This window comes from Musa acuminata, chromosome BXJ2-6 (assembly GCF_036884655.1).
Source record: "Musa acuminata AAA Group cultivar baxijiao chromosome BXJ2-6, Cavendish_Baxijiao_AAA, whole genome shotgun sequence".
NCBI lineage: Eukaryota > Viridiplantae > Streptophyta > Magnoliopsida > Zingiberales > Musaceae > Musa > Musa acuminata.
In genome coordinates, this window is record NC_088343.1 from 4,417,501 (window position 1) to 4,433,302 (window position 15,802).

The following is a 15,802-nucleotide window of genomic DNA, read 5'->3' on the forward strand; positions in this document are numbered from 1 at the left end:
GAGTTGACCTCAGGAACTTCTTGTTTGTTTCTGTTTGTTATTGATGTTTACTTTGATATGATTAGTAGGGTACTTAACTTTTCAAGATAAGAGGCCTTGACAACCATGTTTTTGTTTATGCATTTTTTGGCATATTACTAATTGTATAAATAATTTGTTGCAGGACAAGGATGGTTGTTGGAGTTGGATCCAGGCACATTACTGGCAGTTTTCTAGAGATCATTGAAGAGCATGGCTGGCAAGGACTTTGGGCAGGAAACGCTGTAAACATGCTCCGCATCATACCTACTCAGGCTATTGAGCTTGGTACATTTGAGTGTGTAAAACGAACTATGATATCTGTACAAGAGAAATGGAAGGAGCACGGAAGCCCAAAGGTGCCGATTGGCCATATCAATGTAGATTTATCCTTTCTATGCATCTCTCCAGTTGCTGTTGGTGGTGCTGCTGCTGGCATTATAAGCACAATCATCTGCCATCCTCTTGAAGTTCTCAAGGTATTAGGTCATGATGTCAAAACTGATGATCTTTGATTTGTCACCCTATAACAATGACTTTATAGGTTAAGGACTTAACTAAGATCCATAAGTCCTCAATGTTGCTGACAACTATTTTTCAATCTTTTGCATCAGAATATTAGCTTAGATTTGTTTTCCATAACTTTATATGTCATTCTCATTTATCTATTTATCATATATATATATATGATAAATATATAATTAATTAATAAGAAAAACCATTTTATTTAGGAAAAAAATCATGTACAGAATACACAACCTGTATTACTGTTAAAAAATCGGTAAGAATAAAATTTACAAACCACAAAAGATGTTACTTAGTTCAGGTACAATGCTTAAAGTTTTTACAGTGTCTTCTACATCAAGTTTGGATATTGTCAGATGACTCAGAACTTCAGGATGAATACTTTGAAATGATCTTTTTAACTGTTCATCTGCTTCTCAAATAATCTATTGTTCCTTTTAACCCATAGATGATATACTGCTGCTGCAAACAATCTTTACTAAAGCTCTGTGACAGAAAAAGGAAAGTACAATGTGATAGAATAGCATTCCTTTTATTGATCTGTCCTGTGTCAGTGATACCCTTTCATGGCTAACCATGAGGCAAAAGAGTATCAGAATGTGGTAATTTCTGTGCATTTAGTGAGAAAATGATAGTTCCATTTTCTTGTGCTGACTTCCATGTTCGATTCTCTTCTATCTTCCTTAGATAACAATGGACAAAAGACTAAAATATAGGGGTCCAAATTCTGTTCTGAATCTCAGTGCCTCATAAATTCTGAAACAATCGTCGCATTATTGTAAAATATCCTGTACCGCCAAATCTAACTTCATCTGCACAAAAGACAGAATAAAGTATGTGGTAAACTCTGCCTTGTGTTTTTCAGGGAGTGAGGATGTTTGATGTCAGATCACCTAATTTCAACTACTTAAGCTAATCAGCATATTCCTTATGTAGATTGGTGAAGTTTCTCACTTTAGTAGTGTTGGATTATGGAGAAGTTTCTTTTAAACCTAAAAAGTCCTGGATGTTTTAGGAGAGAATGATAACTTCCCTACTTATATCTTCTTTTGACAATTAAGCTAAACTACTGTACTAACTGTGGCCAATTCAGCATGATGAGAAAAAACCTCTTGGCTAGCTTTCCTGTGGACGCCTTGGTGGTTCAGGGAGTTGAAACTATGTCTTGAATGATTTGGACCATTTGGTGAGCCCATTTGCTTTTGCACTTGGATAGAGTGGCAGAAGCAGATGCTAAGCCCAGCATGATGAGAAAAAGCTAACTTTATTCCCTTTGGTAGTATTGTGGATGTGGATTTAATCGAATGTGATGCTCTTTCAGGTAATGGTGAAAATGTAGAATAGTGCTGTCCGTGACTATACTTTTTATTCTATTTCTTTTATGTTCATTTTAACATCAAATTGAATGCTATATACAACATTTATTTCAAATCCTCTCATCTTGCTTTGCATCATGCTGCTATAGGATCGTTTGACTGTGAACCAAGAAGCCTATCCCAGTATCACCCTTGCTTTCAGTAAGATATACAAGAATGATGGCCTTGGTGGTTTGTATGCTGGCTTATCACCAACATTAATTGGCATGCTTCCATACAGCACATGTTACTATTTCATGTATGAGACCATGAAGAATTCTTACTGCCAAGCGAAGCAGAAGAAATCTTTGAATCGAGCAGAGCTTCTGGTTATTGGGGCTCTTTCTGGTGAGTGTTTAAAAGCTGTTGGTTTACTTGGATATTTTGTTTGAATTGTTCACTAAATGGGTAACAAACAAAAGGTTTCTAAAATCTACGGTAACAATAACCACATATTTCATTTTGCATGACAATTTCTGGTGTTTTATGTGGCACGCCAACTACTGAAAACTCCACTGCATTTTTTGTTCCACAAAGGAAATGTGTGTACTCTTAATCGCTAGATTTTTGTGACTGGTAATGGTAAGGGTGTATACATTTAGGTGACTGCAATAATTTCTTCATTGTCATTAGGTTTAACTGCAAGCACCATCAGCTTTCCCCTGGAAGTTGCAAGAAAGAGGTTGATGGTTGGATCACTCCAAGGGAAGTGTCCGGCCAACATGGCAGCGGCATTGTCGGAGATCATCCGTGAGGAGGGCCTGATGGGTCTCTATCGAGGATGGGGGGCGAGCAGTTTGAAAGTCATGCCTTCGTCAGGCATCACATGGATGTTCTATGAAGCATGGAAAGAAATTCTGCAAGTGGACTTACCGCACCTCTAACAAGTAACAGATTGCTGCAAAGACTGCCTCATTCCGATGGCATGGATGTTCTATGAAGCATGGAAAGAAATTCTGCAAGTGGACTTACCTCACCTCTAACAAATAACATATTGCTGCAAAGACCGTCTCATTCTGATCACATGGATGTTCTATAAAGCATTGAAAGAAATTCTGCAAGTGGACTTACCTCGCCTCTAACAAATAACAGATTGCTGTAATGACTGCCTCATTCCGATTGCATGGATGTTCTATGAAGCATGGAAAGAAATTCTTCAAGTGGATTTACCTCATCTGTAACAAATAACAGATTGCTGCAATGACAACCTCATTCCAATCGCAATACGGCTAGCGTGTGGACGGCGGTAATTTTTTATTAAGTTCCACCCATGCTAGATTGATGCAGTAGAAGTTTGGGAACAGTCTGGTGTAAGAAATCAGTTTCAATCCAGTGTGCGGGTGATGGTGAAAATTTTTGATTCTTTAACATGGAAACCGATGACTTTGCTACTAGATTTTTTGAATTATCAAATAAAAACAGTTTTTTTTTTGTCTAAATCATTCTTATTTACAGCATTCATGCTTGATATAGACTGACAGTGTTTGCGATACAGACTGTGACTAACAAACACCAAAACAGTGTTGAGGTTAAGCATTTCAACCCTCCATTTGAATTCCATGAAGAGTTATCCATAGTTGTAAGCTTTTTACTGATACATGGGCAAGGTTCTACAGCTTTTGTCCAATCACAGGTTGTTCTTTCTGTTTCTCCTATGAAAAATATGCTGCCAAATCTTGAAACTGCAGATGCATTTCTTGTTCACATGATTTTATAGTGGCAATTGCTGAAAGGAGATCAAAGTAGTATATTTGAGATAATTATTTTAGGTGACTGGAATTAGATTCTTCCTTGCTAGTTGACTTTTGACGTATAAAGACAAAAAAAAGAAAGAAAAAGCAAGACATCAAGTTTGATTGGCAAATCAGAAACTTGGGCACAAAAGACTGCTAACGTTATTTCTTCATAGCCTCTTCAAATCCTGGACATCAACTTCACGGAAACCGCATGATCACATCCAATGGTCATGATCACATCAACTTCCCTGGTTGATGGTGCGGGCCCCACAGGAAGCTCTCAGTCCCGCAGAACTTGGCCTCCAAGTCATAGTTTGAACCCGACTCGAGGTTGACCGATCCATCGGGCCCACCAGTGTGCGTCCGGCAGCCTCTCAGGGTAAATGAGGCAGGTAAACCGGTAGGTGCGTCTAGCCAAAGATATATATGCTTTTGTTTAGGTGCGTGTTTGCCTGGACCACGTGGCGTTTTCTAGATCAAAAGAAAAAGAACAGCACATTTCCTACCCGCTAATCCTTGCATACTCTGTTATCGGACGCATTATGGTGGGCCCCCAGTTGGATTTACATCGGTCCAATATCATTATGGGTACGTTGACGGGCAAAATGGGTAGAAAGAAAAAGTAAAGAGGAAGCGAAAAAAACCGCGAGCGGGGGGACCAAAGAGAGGGGAGTAGGAAGGCGCCGAGGGACGAGATCTCACGACCGGAAGAACGGACGGTCGAGATCTTCTACCTATACGGGCCCACGCGGGTCGACAGTGTCCTCATATATGATGCGTTCCTCTGTCCACACCTCGTTCCCTGCGGTCCATCGTGATAGGCGTCCCCATCTCCGTGAAGGTCTCCGGCACCGTCGTCCTCGGATCCTGCCCTCGGCCGATCGTCCCCTCTTCGTCTCCCAATTCAGGTGTTCGAGCTCTTCGGCGAGGAAACCCTGCGATCCAAGGTTTGATGTTTGTCTTTGCTGTTGGTGGTGTTGTTTGGATTTCTCCGGGTTCTGATCGTTCTGTGCGAAACTAATTGCGGTTGAGGAATTCGGCCGGTCGCCTTTTGCCGATTATGCTCAGGATTTGATTCGTCTTTGTCCGGCTTCGTATCGATTGTGGTTTTCGCTATCCGATTTGTTTGTTGTTCGTCATTATTGAAGTTTGCTGGCTAGTAATTGGGTGAAATGAATTTGTTTAAGATGGTGTGTGCCATGGTTTTGATGTCTCTGCGTCTTGAGCTGTTCACCGGAATCTTCTTGTTGTGGTTGCTTTAATTGGGTGATGATTCTTTTATTGCTTTTGTGTTTGTGCTAATTATGCATATTTTGATCCGTGTTGTTGTTGTTTTTCCTCTTTTGGCTCCTGACATATCCAAAGTTCCTTCCCTTTGATGTATACATGTGTTTGCCACAAAGACTTTCACAAGAGGAAATAAAGGGTAAATACAATACAGATAGAGAGCTCAACATATTCCTGCACCAGAAGGCCATCTTAAAGTAGCTAATCTGAAGGACTTCCCAGCTAATTACGATGTACCTTCGCTTGGACCAATGAATGTATATAATTACTGCTGTATTATTGGTTGTGTTTTTGTAGGAGTGCAAAAATCAGTGGTGTTCATTTAAATTCATAGTCAAGAGGTACCAAGATCATCTACTTGTGCACCTTCTGTGTCTTTCAAAACCTAATGGGATGGGGAAACATTTACAAAAGGCGCCTGAAAGTATTCACTCTAGCATTGGTGATATACCTCGATTACAAGGTGTGCTCGGCCACCAGATTATCATCTGAAATTGATTCTCGTTTTTCATCCATTTTAGCAAGAAAAAATACTCAGATTTTCTAGTATTATAGGCCGTGCAGAAAAGAGAGAAATGGTTTAGTAAAAGCAAAAAGGAAGCCTTATGGCAGCGAACCCATGAGCGAAATGCTAAACGTGTTCTCAATTTGATGATCGAGATGGAAGGTCTGTGGGTAAAACTTGGTCAATATTTATCTACCCGAGCAGATGTTCTTCCAGAGGCTTATATATATCTTCTCAAACAGCTGCAGGACTCTCTTCCTCCTCGGCCATTGAAAGAGGTAACTTGTCCAATGTGAATGATTTCGTCAATACCTATATACTTTTACACAAGCAATGAAGATAGTTTGGGTGTAAATAAATGCAAGAATATTAGTTTATAACTTTTTCTTGCTTTGCATTTTATTTCCATCAGTACCGATCATTCTCGTAACACACTATGTATCTGCCATGCTTGATTATCATTCAATTGCTGATTACTGGTTAATTCTTTTCTAATGAAAGACTAAGGTGAAATGATGTATGCTTCAGTTCCAGAGAGTGCTCAACTGACTTGGTTGTGCATAATTCTGTTTAAGTGGATCCGGGGACTAGTGACACAGGGAAATGTTTCAGTGAATATGCATGTGCTATAGTACGTAAATATACATTTTGTCACATGTAAACTGCACAGTATATATACCAGCAAGTGCATATGCAAATCAAATGAACAACTTAACAGGCATTCTTAGTGAATAAACATTCATTTCTTTACAGTTAACATATGCATTTCACAGAAAGTTGAGATGTGAAAATTGGTACTGCCATCTATGATTCTGACATGTATGTTGTTTATTCAGGTTAGCCAAACTATAGAGAAGGAGCTGGGAAAATCTGTGAATGATATTTTCTCTCATTTTGTCGAGGCACCCCTTGCTACTGCATCTGTAAGATCACCCGACTAAGTTATAAATATATTGATCCAGAAGTAACTTGTGTTTTACGTGCTTATATTTTGTCTTTGCTAGTATGACCGTAAGTGTTTCCTTGCCCAGTTATGTGCACTTTGCATTGTTTGTAGAAGTTAATTCTCAAAATATCCTGTAGATTTTTAAAAATTAGTTAAATGCAGCTGGCACAAGTTCATCGTGCAACTCTAAGAGATGGGCAAGAGGTGGTTGTTAAAGTTCAACATGAGGGCATCAAAGAAGTCATCTTAGAGGTTTATAATTTGAGTCTTGACAAGATTACCATTAAATTAGAGTCATCTAGTAATTACATTATCAAAACTGATCTTCAGGATTTAAAGAATGCAAAATCAATAGTTGACTGGATAGCCTGGGCAGAGCCACAATATGACTTCAACCCTATGATAGATGAATGGTGTAAGGAGGCACCTAAAGAACTTGATTTCAATCAAGAAGCAGGTTAGTCTGATATGTTCATTCTAGAAGTTTGTTTTTCATCCCTTCCATCTATTGATACCTTGACAATATAATTATTATTTTAAGTTACAGCAGTCCTTCACTTCTTAGTAGCAAAACTGCAAGAACAGGTTTATTGACAATCATCTTATTTTTCTTTGTAGAAAACACTAGAAAAGTCTACAAGAACCTACGAGTAAAAAGTGAGCATGATGACATAAATTCTGTGAACAGAGTAGATGTACTGATCCCAGAAGTTATTCAGGTGGAGTCCTATGATTCAGATTTTTTGCTTCAATAACTTTTATCAGTTAAACAATGCCTTCTGATATTTTCTATTTTATTCACAAAATTTGTTCCTTAAATTGCTAATAGCAGTCATCTGAGAGGGTCCTCATTCTGGAATATATGGATGGCATTCGTTTAAATGACAAGGCATCACTGGATGAATATGGTGTGGACAAGCAAAAGCTTGTTGAAGAAATTACATGTGCATATGCTCATCAAATATATGTTGATGGGTTTTTCAATGGTGACCCACATCCAGGTATGCTTCCTTGTGGCCATTTTACTTCTTTTTTCTTTCGAGTATTTTGAACTGAGAAGTGGGTCACATGCTATTTTGCTAGCAGATATAGCTGACAGTCAAATTTCTGCTAATTGGTAAATATTGCCAATTTCTTATATGGCTTCCTTTAATCTAGGGAAAAATAACTAAACTCCAGTAAATTTATATACATAGGATGCAATTGAATCTTGTATAAGAAGAATGCGGGCAATGACAAATTTATCTGTTACCATGGAATTTAATAAAATATAATCGTGCTGCTAGTTCATTCCAGCCAACCTATATCCATTGCCATGCTTCTATACAAATAAGCGAACTGAGCTATTATCAGTGGTTGGTGCCACTTCTACTCTAAAATTTTGAATCTTGGTATAGCTTGACATGGAAGTTCTATCTATGTAGGCATTTCTCTTCCCTTTTCCTATAATAATAATAACTTATTGTTGATCATGTATCTGCTAAAGTGATGACATATCAATTCTTGGTGGCCTTTTTTTGTAGGAAATTTTCTTGTGAGCAAGGAACCCCCCCATCGTCCAATTCTGCTTGACTTTGGCCTTACGAAGTTGATATCAAGCTCTATGAAACAGGCACTAGCAAAAATGTTTTTGGCATGTGCTGAGGTAAGTACCAAATAAAAATTTCAATGAATGACGTTCTACCTATGTTGAGCTATACTATTACTTGATCATACCTATGTGTAGTGAACCAATAAATACCGATTGGTACATACTAGTTCAACTGGCATTTAAAATTTTGTTTATATATACATCTAAGATATGTTTACACTTAGGTATATATGCATAAATCTATTTTGTCCATTTGGATGTTATGCAGTTGCAGTTAAAAATTCCCTATAGAACTAGATTTACTGCATTTTTCAGCTGCTACTACCTTGTAGGATTTTTAAAGATGCATTATTGAAGATGTTAAAAGTTCAAATATGCACTACTATACTTTTGTCATCATATGTCTGTTATCAGGAAAGTAACAGTCTCTATCTATTCTTTAAAATAATATTTATTACAGCATAAAATGTTCTATGGCAGGGGGACCATGTAGCTTTATTGGCAGCCTTCACAGAGATGGGACTTAAATTGCGCCTTGACATGCCTGACCAGGCTATGGACATTGCATCAGTATTTTTTCGCAATTCCACACCAGCAAGTGAAGCACTTGTGAGTTTAATTGCTGTCTGCTTCAAGATTGATGGTTTATATTTTTCTTTTCATTTTGGAAGATTCAAGTGAGATTCATAGATCAAGTAAATAATCCCATGCATTCTTCTATGAAGGAAAATGTGAAATCTTTGGCTGATCAAAGAGAGAAGAATATGAAGTTTATTCAAGAAAAGATGAAGTTGAACAAAAAGGAAGTTCAGCATTTTAACCCTGTAAGTTCAGTACTTTTTCCAAAGAGCTATTTATAAGTTCTTTTTGATAATTTATTTCATGGAAGCCAACAGGAATAAGTTGTATGCTTTACATATATATAATCTTGTGTATGCATAAATCTATATATCTATGTATATGAATTTTATTTTCATATGTATACTCCTAGAAGTTATTTAGGGATTTATATACTACACAAATTATACATGCCGACATATGTATGCATTTAGGCAAGCTTGAATTCTTTGTTAAATTAGGCAAAATTCCCTTTAAAGAAATCGAGAGACCATATTCATGTTGCAAAATTGAAACTTTGCCTTCTCCAGGTTGATGCTTTCCCAGGTGATGCAGTTATATTTATAAGGGTAGTAAATCTTCTTCGAGGTCTGTTTGGACTCATCTCTCTCTTAGATATTATATGTGAATGCATTACAGATGAAAACGATGCTTTTTCAGGGCTTTCTTCTACACTTGATGTTCGTATTGTTTATTTGGACATCATGAAACCATTTGCTGAGTCAACACTACTAGGGTGAGTATCTCGGTTGCATGCTGTCACTGTTAAACTCCATTTCATTTTCTTATCTTAGGATTGTCATATTATATATCTTGTTTCTTTCTCTAATTCCCAACTTTATGTGAAATTATGGGCATCAGAAGCATCAGGACTGAGCCAGCGTTGGATACCCAATGGATTTATGATTCACCAATTCACTCTGATGTGGAGGCCAAGTTGAGGCAGCTCCTGGTTGAGCTGGGAAATGAGAAAATACTTGGGATACAAGTAGGTTTAGTGTACTTTATTAATCTGCTTCTTCTTGACTAAAAAAAAAAAAAAAAAAGTTATTTTCTTTTCTCCCTTCTGATTGGCTTACATAAATGTAACTTTAGAGGTTTAATGGGTTGGAATCCCTTCAGCTAACGGCAGTGATAACAATTCTTTTTCATTTGACACATTCATTTCTCTTGCTATCTGATATTCTTTCTTAGTACCTTTTGAAGATGTGATTTCTATTTTCTATGACTTACTTGTTAAAGATTAAGCCTTGGATTATCAGAAGTTCTAATAATTGTTGGATATTTGCTTGTTTCAGCAATCAAACCTCTTTTTCTTAAATTTTCTTGACAGTTTTAGATTGGCAAACTTTCATGTCCTATGTCTCTAGGAACTTTCATTTTACATTGAACATTAGTAATTGACAATCATGGACATTGAGGTGACCCTGAGTACTGAATCAGAAAAAGAATTCTTTATATTGGAAGAAACTGAAAGTTAAAAAACATTAAAATCATCCCAACACAATCTAATCCATGTATCATGATTGTTTAATTTGGACATAATTTTGATGGATGGAGCAGACTTTTGATCAAATAGTTTGATTTGGAAAACTCAGTTTGTTTGAAAGAAGAATGAAGGTAACTGATAACAAGAAGATGCTAATAACCATTCTCACCTGTTGGATTAAGTGTTTTTTCAAAGAAGAGGAGCAGATGGTATTGATATTCGAATTATGGTGGCAATGGCATGACTATGATGGATGTTAAGTATCTTAATGAGTTTGTTATGTGAATTAAGATGTGATAGCATAGATGGATAGATTGTAAATAAGGTAGAAGATTCATTGAGATATGAAACATATCATTAGGAGTTGTTGGATAATTATTCTTTCGAGGAATAAGGCACATGTGGAAGATTGCCAGGTATAGATGGCTGGAGAAAATGGTAGTTGTTTGGATCTACAACTTCTTCAAATGTTTCATGTTTAGATGAAACATTTTGATGGTTTGAACTTTGAAGTTGCTTGTTGGTTGTTTATAAGTAAAATATAATGCTCAATAAGTTCTCAATTTTTGCAAGTCTGTGTAAATAATGTGCATTCTTGAACATGATTTACAAATATGAAAAGTATAAATACTGAATGGCTAGTTCATAAACTATGCAGCAAGCATGCAAGCAATAAAATTGTTACGTATATGAAGGTTTTCTTACTATCTAGGGACTTGACTAGACATGTTTTCGGATTATAGACTAAGTTCTTGAGATATTCTTTCTGTCTATCTATCATGCAGTCTGTTGTTTTACTCTTAATAGATTGCTTTAGAAACTGGGGAACTCTATAAAAATTTGGTGATACAAGATTGTCTCCAGGCAATGATACACAGATATAATTTCATGATCGGTTCAGCTTAATGATTTCTTTTATATCCTTTGTTCTGCTGCAGAAGATCTCTGATGTCTAGTAATCCAAGTCATCTTTGTTTCATTTACTTACCTGAAACACAATGTCTGACATCTTCAGGTGTGTGCATACAAAGATGGAAAGGTCTTAATAGATACTGCTGCTGGCATGCTTGGGAGATATGATCCTCGACCTGTTCAACCTGACACCTTATTTCCTGTCTTCTCAGCAACAAAAGGAATCACTGCTGGGATGGTACATTGGCTTGTGGATAAGGGGTATGACATTATCATATATTTTACTTTCAGTACTGAATGGTATCTAGGATTCTAGTGTAGTTTTGTTAGAAACTGTAATAGTTATTTTAATGGTGATTGCGTTGATAATATGGTGGGATTTCAAGAAAGGACATTTGTTGCATATTGCTCAAGTGGTCATTCAAAACTAAGTGACAACATCAAACCAAATATTTTATCTAAAGTTATCTTCTGTGACCTAGTGCAATGCTAGACCAAATCAATATAGATCTTTGTCAACCTAACTTGCACAAATTTGCTATCAACTATACTTCATGATCTACTTTATGTTCCAACTATACCTGCTTGCTTACATTTCTTTCTGCTAGCATCAAGTCAGAACATTTTTCATAGGATAGGATCCATAATGGGTCCAGTGCTACTCTTTATTTTAGCTAATTCTATAAGCTGGATTTGATTCCTTGACTACCACTTATGGAGTCATGTCCTGCGTAATTTCAGGTTCATTTACTTTTTGGCACCACATTTTTAGCCTATGAACAGGAGTTGGGGAATTTCATGTCCTGCGCGCGCGCGCGCACATACAGACACACACACACACATAAAATGATGAAATAGTAGATTATCATTTCTACTAGTCTTTGTATATGATCTTATTGAAGTCTAAGCATCCCTTTGTATGATGTAGGACATAGCCTATTACACTTTAGAATCATGGAAATGCTTTGTTAAGCATGAAAAAATTAATTATGGTGATAGCCTTCTGAAAGACATTTTTGTTTGTAGACACATGATCCTATGCAACATTTATGGAGCTTGGCATTTGGCATGTGCCATCACTATCCTCAATGTAAAATCCAAACGATATTCTAGTTATGGAAGCTTTAATGAAGATCAATTTTTTTTTTTGCAGGAAATTCAAGCTTGATGAAACCATAGCAAATATTTGGCCAGAGTTTAGTGCCAGCAAAAAAGATATGATAAAGGTGAAGGGCACATTAGATTCCTGAAAATGATTTTTGTGAGCTAAAAAATATGTTGTTATCTCGATTTGTCATTTACTTCCTTTCCTTTTTTAGGTTCATCATGTTCTTAACCACTCATCTGGTTTGCACAATGCTATGTCTGATGTAATGAGGACCAATCCTTTGCTACTTTGTGACTGGGAGGAATCTCTACACCGTATTGCTCAGTCAGCTCCTGAGACAGAACCAGGTTCCCAACAACTATACCACTACTTGTCTTTTGGTTGGCTATGTGGTGGTGTAATAGAGGTATTTTACCACATATTACTTTACTGAAACAAGTATCTACTGTTAATATTTGGTTATTACAAAATTAGCAAAATTTATGTTGCCACATTTGATATAGCTGAAGGTTGAGTACTGTTTTTCACCAAAAATAAAAGTTCATCTTGTATTATGTAATGTGCAAAAGGTGTTATTATGAAAGAAAAATAAAATGTTGGTACCAAGACTTCAGGCTGGTATCATACCAACTTGTACCAGTGTACTGAGTGTTAGTATGGCGATACATATTAAGCTTTGGAAAGAGCTTGAAAAAATGAAAAAACAAAAAAGAATACCTAGTACAGGGTCTGTATCGTCCTATACCAAGCAATTCAGGACCTGTATCGTCCTGTACCAGTTACGAGGTGATACAGGTCCTATACAGGGTGTACTGGATGCTAGAGGTCTTGTATTGGACGATACAGACCTTCTATCAGACATAGGGTTTCATGTCCCTAGTCTGCATAACTGAAAGCTACCACTTCTACCATATTGTACCAAACAGTACTGCAAACCTTGGTTGGTACACTACAATAGCTTGAGAGTCTTGACCAGATATTGGCATATTTTTCTTTGTGTTTCTTTTATTGTTTACCTGAAGTTTTAATCTTGTTTTGTATTAAATATTGAAATAATGAATATCTTTTGAAACAGCATGCATCTGGAAAGAAATTTCAAGAAGTACTGGAAGAAGCTTTTATTCACCCTCTCAATATTGAAGGTGAACTATATATTGGCATTCCTCCTGGTATGTACAAATTTTCCTTTATTCTTTTTGGTTGAAATAGGTCGTCTAATAATTGACAAGTTTGGTGGCACAGGTCGACCTTGACAATATGTAAAAGGAATAATTGATGAAATATGCAACTCTCGGACATTAGTGCTTGGGTACAGTAGATAGAGATTATTGTAAAAACAAGTGATGCCCAGTGGCTTCACTTGTAGTTACAATTATGAGAAATGACCACAACATAATCTTCAGTTTGCATGATAAAGAAATAGTTAATCCAATAAACTACAGATGCTCCATGTTGAAGCACATTGGTTCCAGTTATTTATGTTCACTTATCATGCTTAGGAAGATAATTGAACATAAATGTTTAGGAAGATTTATGTTCCAGTTATTTATGTTCAATTATCTCCATGTTTAGGAAGATAATTGGAGAGGAAGGAGATTAGAGAAGAAGAAGATGCCCGGAGTTAAGTCACATGTGATTTTGGGCATATGTGAGTTAACTTCACTAGTATTTTCAAGAAGTTCAATACACCATCAATATCATAAAAATAAATTGGTAACTATCTTTATTTCTTTTATACTTAATAGAGGCTATTCTACATTAGATTTAAAAAATAAAATCAGTTGCCAATGGCTATGTATTATCTAAAGGCAGAATGCCTGTGTTTAGATATTAGTTAATGAAAACAATCAGCCAAGTTTTTCCTCAATTTCTTTTGGTTTCCATCGGATCTTGAGAAGCAAAAGTTATCTAGTGCTTGAAACCTTAAAATCCTCAACTTAAAAAAAATTGTAATTGGGATCTAATTGTCTGCTTCTATTGAATAAGAATATGTAATTGGTGCAGGACCAGTCCGAATGAAGTCCTCCATATAAAACCCTTCACAAATGACTAGTAGGTTGCATCTCTTTCATTATCTTCCCTTGAGAATCTTTCCTATTATGTGGACGACATTATTCATATTTTTAGTGTAGGTTTAAATCTAGGCCTGATACCAGTTTTGACATGGGACCAGTATGGTACTGGTATACTTGGCAGTTTATTGACCTGCACCTCTATTACTAAAGATAATAAAAAGATAAATACCAATTGGTACCGAAACATAGGATAAATACCAATCGGTATCGAAACATAGTCTGCCACCAGTCCTTGGTCAGGCCAATAAACGCTGGATGACAAATACCTGTACAACCAACATTTGAAGCCTTATCTGTTATATTCCTTCTAGAGTCTACACATTCAGATCCTATAGACAACTCAAATAAGAATCTGTAAATATTTGATCTCCTAAAGATCTTCTAATCTTTATGAAGATCTTAACAGCCTGATGCTTGATAAGTTTATGTTGAAATTGACATCTTGTAAAATATTGCTTTTTTGTATTTTTATCATCTAAAATTTTCCATATTCCTGTTTTGTCTCTTGTTTATATAATTATTTGCCTAAAGAGTAAATATCCATGTCCATTTGTCTGAAACTTCACTAAATTTTGGATTTCGTTCCAGGTATAGAGTCTCGGTTGGCAGCACTCACACTGGACACAGAAGATCTACAAAATCTCCTTGAAATCAATGGCAGGCCGGAAATGCCATCCAGCTTGCAGGAGGGTAATTTAGCTGAGATTGCATCTGGCGTTCCTGTGCTCTTTAACACACTAAACATCCGGCGAGCCGTGATTCCTGCTGCCAATGGGCATTGCTCGGCTCGTGCCTTGGCACGCTATTATGCTGCCCTTGCTAATGGTGGATCCACTCCTCCACCTCATTCACTTGTTTCCAAGCCTCCCCTCGGAAGTCATGTACATGTTCCAACATTTCCTTCCTTCAAGCAACCCAAGAAGAAATTGAGAATCAAGGAGATAGATAATCCAGATACACCGACCAAGAAGACCGATGGCTTACGTCGCAGGGGTTGTAGCAATAGCAATAGTCCAAAAAATAACAAGGCTTATAACATTGTAGACAACAACATCGACAATGATGCTCAGAAAAGTGTCAAAAGAATATTTAGTAGCCCCAAGATCCATGATGCTTTCATGGGTGTGGGTGATTACTCCGACATGGTTATTGCAGACGGTAAATTTGGGCTCGGGTTTAGGAGATTTAATACTGCAGCTGGTAATCCGACGAGTTTTGGCCACTCTGGAGTAGGCGGATCCACTGGATTCTGTAATATTGAGCACAATTTCTCAATTGCAGTCACAGTAAACAAGATGTCACTTGGTGGTGTTACCAGAAGTATAATTCAGCTGGTTTGCTCTGAGCTGAACATTCCTGTGCCTGAAGAATTCTTGAGGTTCGGGGAGAAGGGACCCGACATGCAGTTCAATCTGGGTCAGTAACCGCAGCTTGTCACTAACAAGCCTCTCCAGTTTATATACACAGGTTTTTCCCTTTAGATACTATCCTTCCTCACAGTGAAACAAAATATAGATCCACAATTTATTTTCCTTGAACTTTGATGTTATTGTAAACACCATATTTGATATTAATGCATAATTTATATTACCATCAGAAGAATAGAGGATCAAGTGACTTGTGTTATCGTAAAGAAT

General features: G+C 36.8%; 2 protein-coding genes across 3 annotated transcripts in view; both read left to right on the forward strand.

Moving 5' to 3' along the window:
• The window catches only part of LOC135614324 (probable mitochondrial adenine nucleotide transporter BTL1), a 6,049-nt gene extending 2,999 nt beyond the window's left edge, over nt 1-3,050 (forward strand). The window contains exons 3-5 of the mRNA XM_065111556.1: nt 164-497; nt 2,009-2,246; nt 2,532-3,050. Coding sequence (XP_064967628.1) covers nt 164-497; nt 2,009-2,246; nt 2,532-2,782 — 823 coding nt within the window. The 3' untranslated portion in view covers nt 2,783-3,050. The remainder of the gene's footprint in view (nt 1-163; nt 498-2,008; nt 2,247-2,531) is intronic.
• A 1,374-nt stretch (nt 3,051-4,424) lies between these two features.
• LOC103986887 (protein ACTIVITY OF BC1 COMPLEX KINASE 3, chloroplastic) lies at nt 4,425-15,778 on the forward strand. Of its 2 annotated transcripts, XM_009405028.2 has the most exons (20): nt 4,425-4,581; nt 5,219-5,384; nt 5,477-5,588; nt 5,669-5,704; nt 6,263-6,349; nt 6,535-6,624; nt 6,703-6,829; nt 6,991-7,091; nt 7,205-7,373; nt 7,896-8,017; nt 8,444-8,572; nt 8,689-8,787; nt 9,112-9,169; nt 9,242-9,317; nt 9,443-9,569; nt 11,086-11,243; nt 12,136-12,208; nt 12,302-12,496; nt 13,166-13,259; nt 14,754-15,778. In XM_009405028.2, exons 7-20 carry the CDS (start codon nt 6,772-6,774, stop codon nt 15,587-15,589), a joined length of 2,295 nt encoding a protein of 764 aa, XP_009403303.2. In that variant the 5' UTR covers nt 4,425-4,581; nt 5,219-5,384; nt 5,477-5,588; nt 5,669-5,704; nt 6,263-6,349; nt 6,535-6,624; nt 6,703-6,771; the 3' UTR covers nt 15,590-15,778. The 2 variants fall into 2 exon arrangements, with proteins under 2 accessions (XP_009403303.2, XP_009403302.2); XM_009405027.3 differs by having other exon boundaries at nt 5,477-5,704.
• Nucleotides 15,779-15,802: the final 24 nt, after the last annotated feature.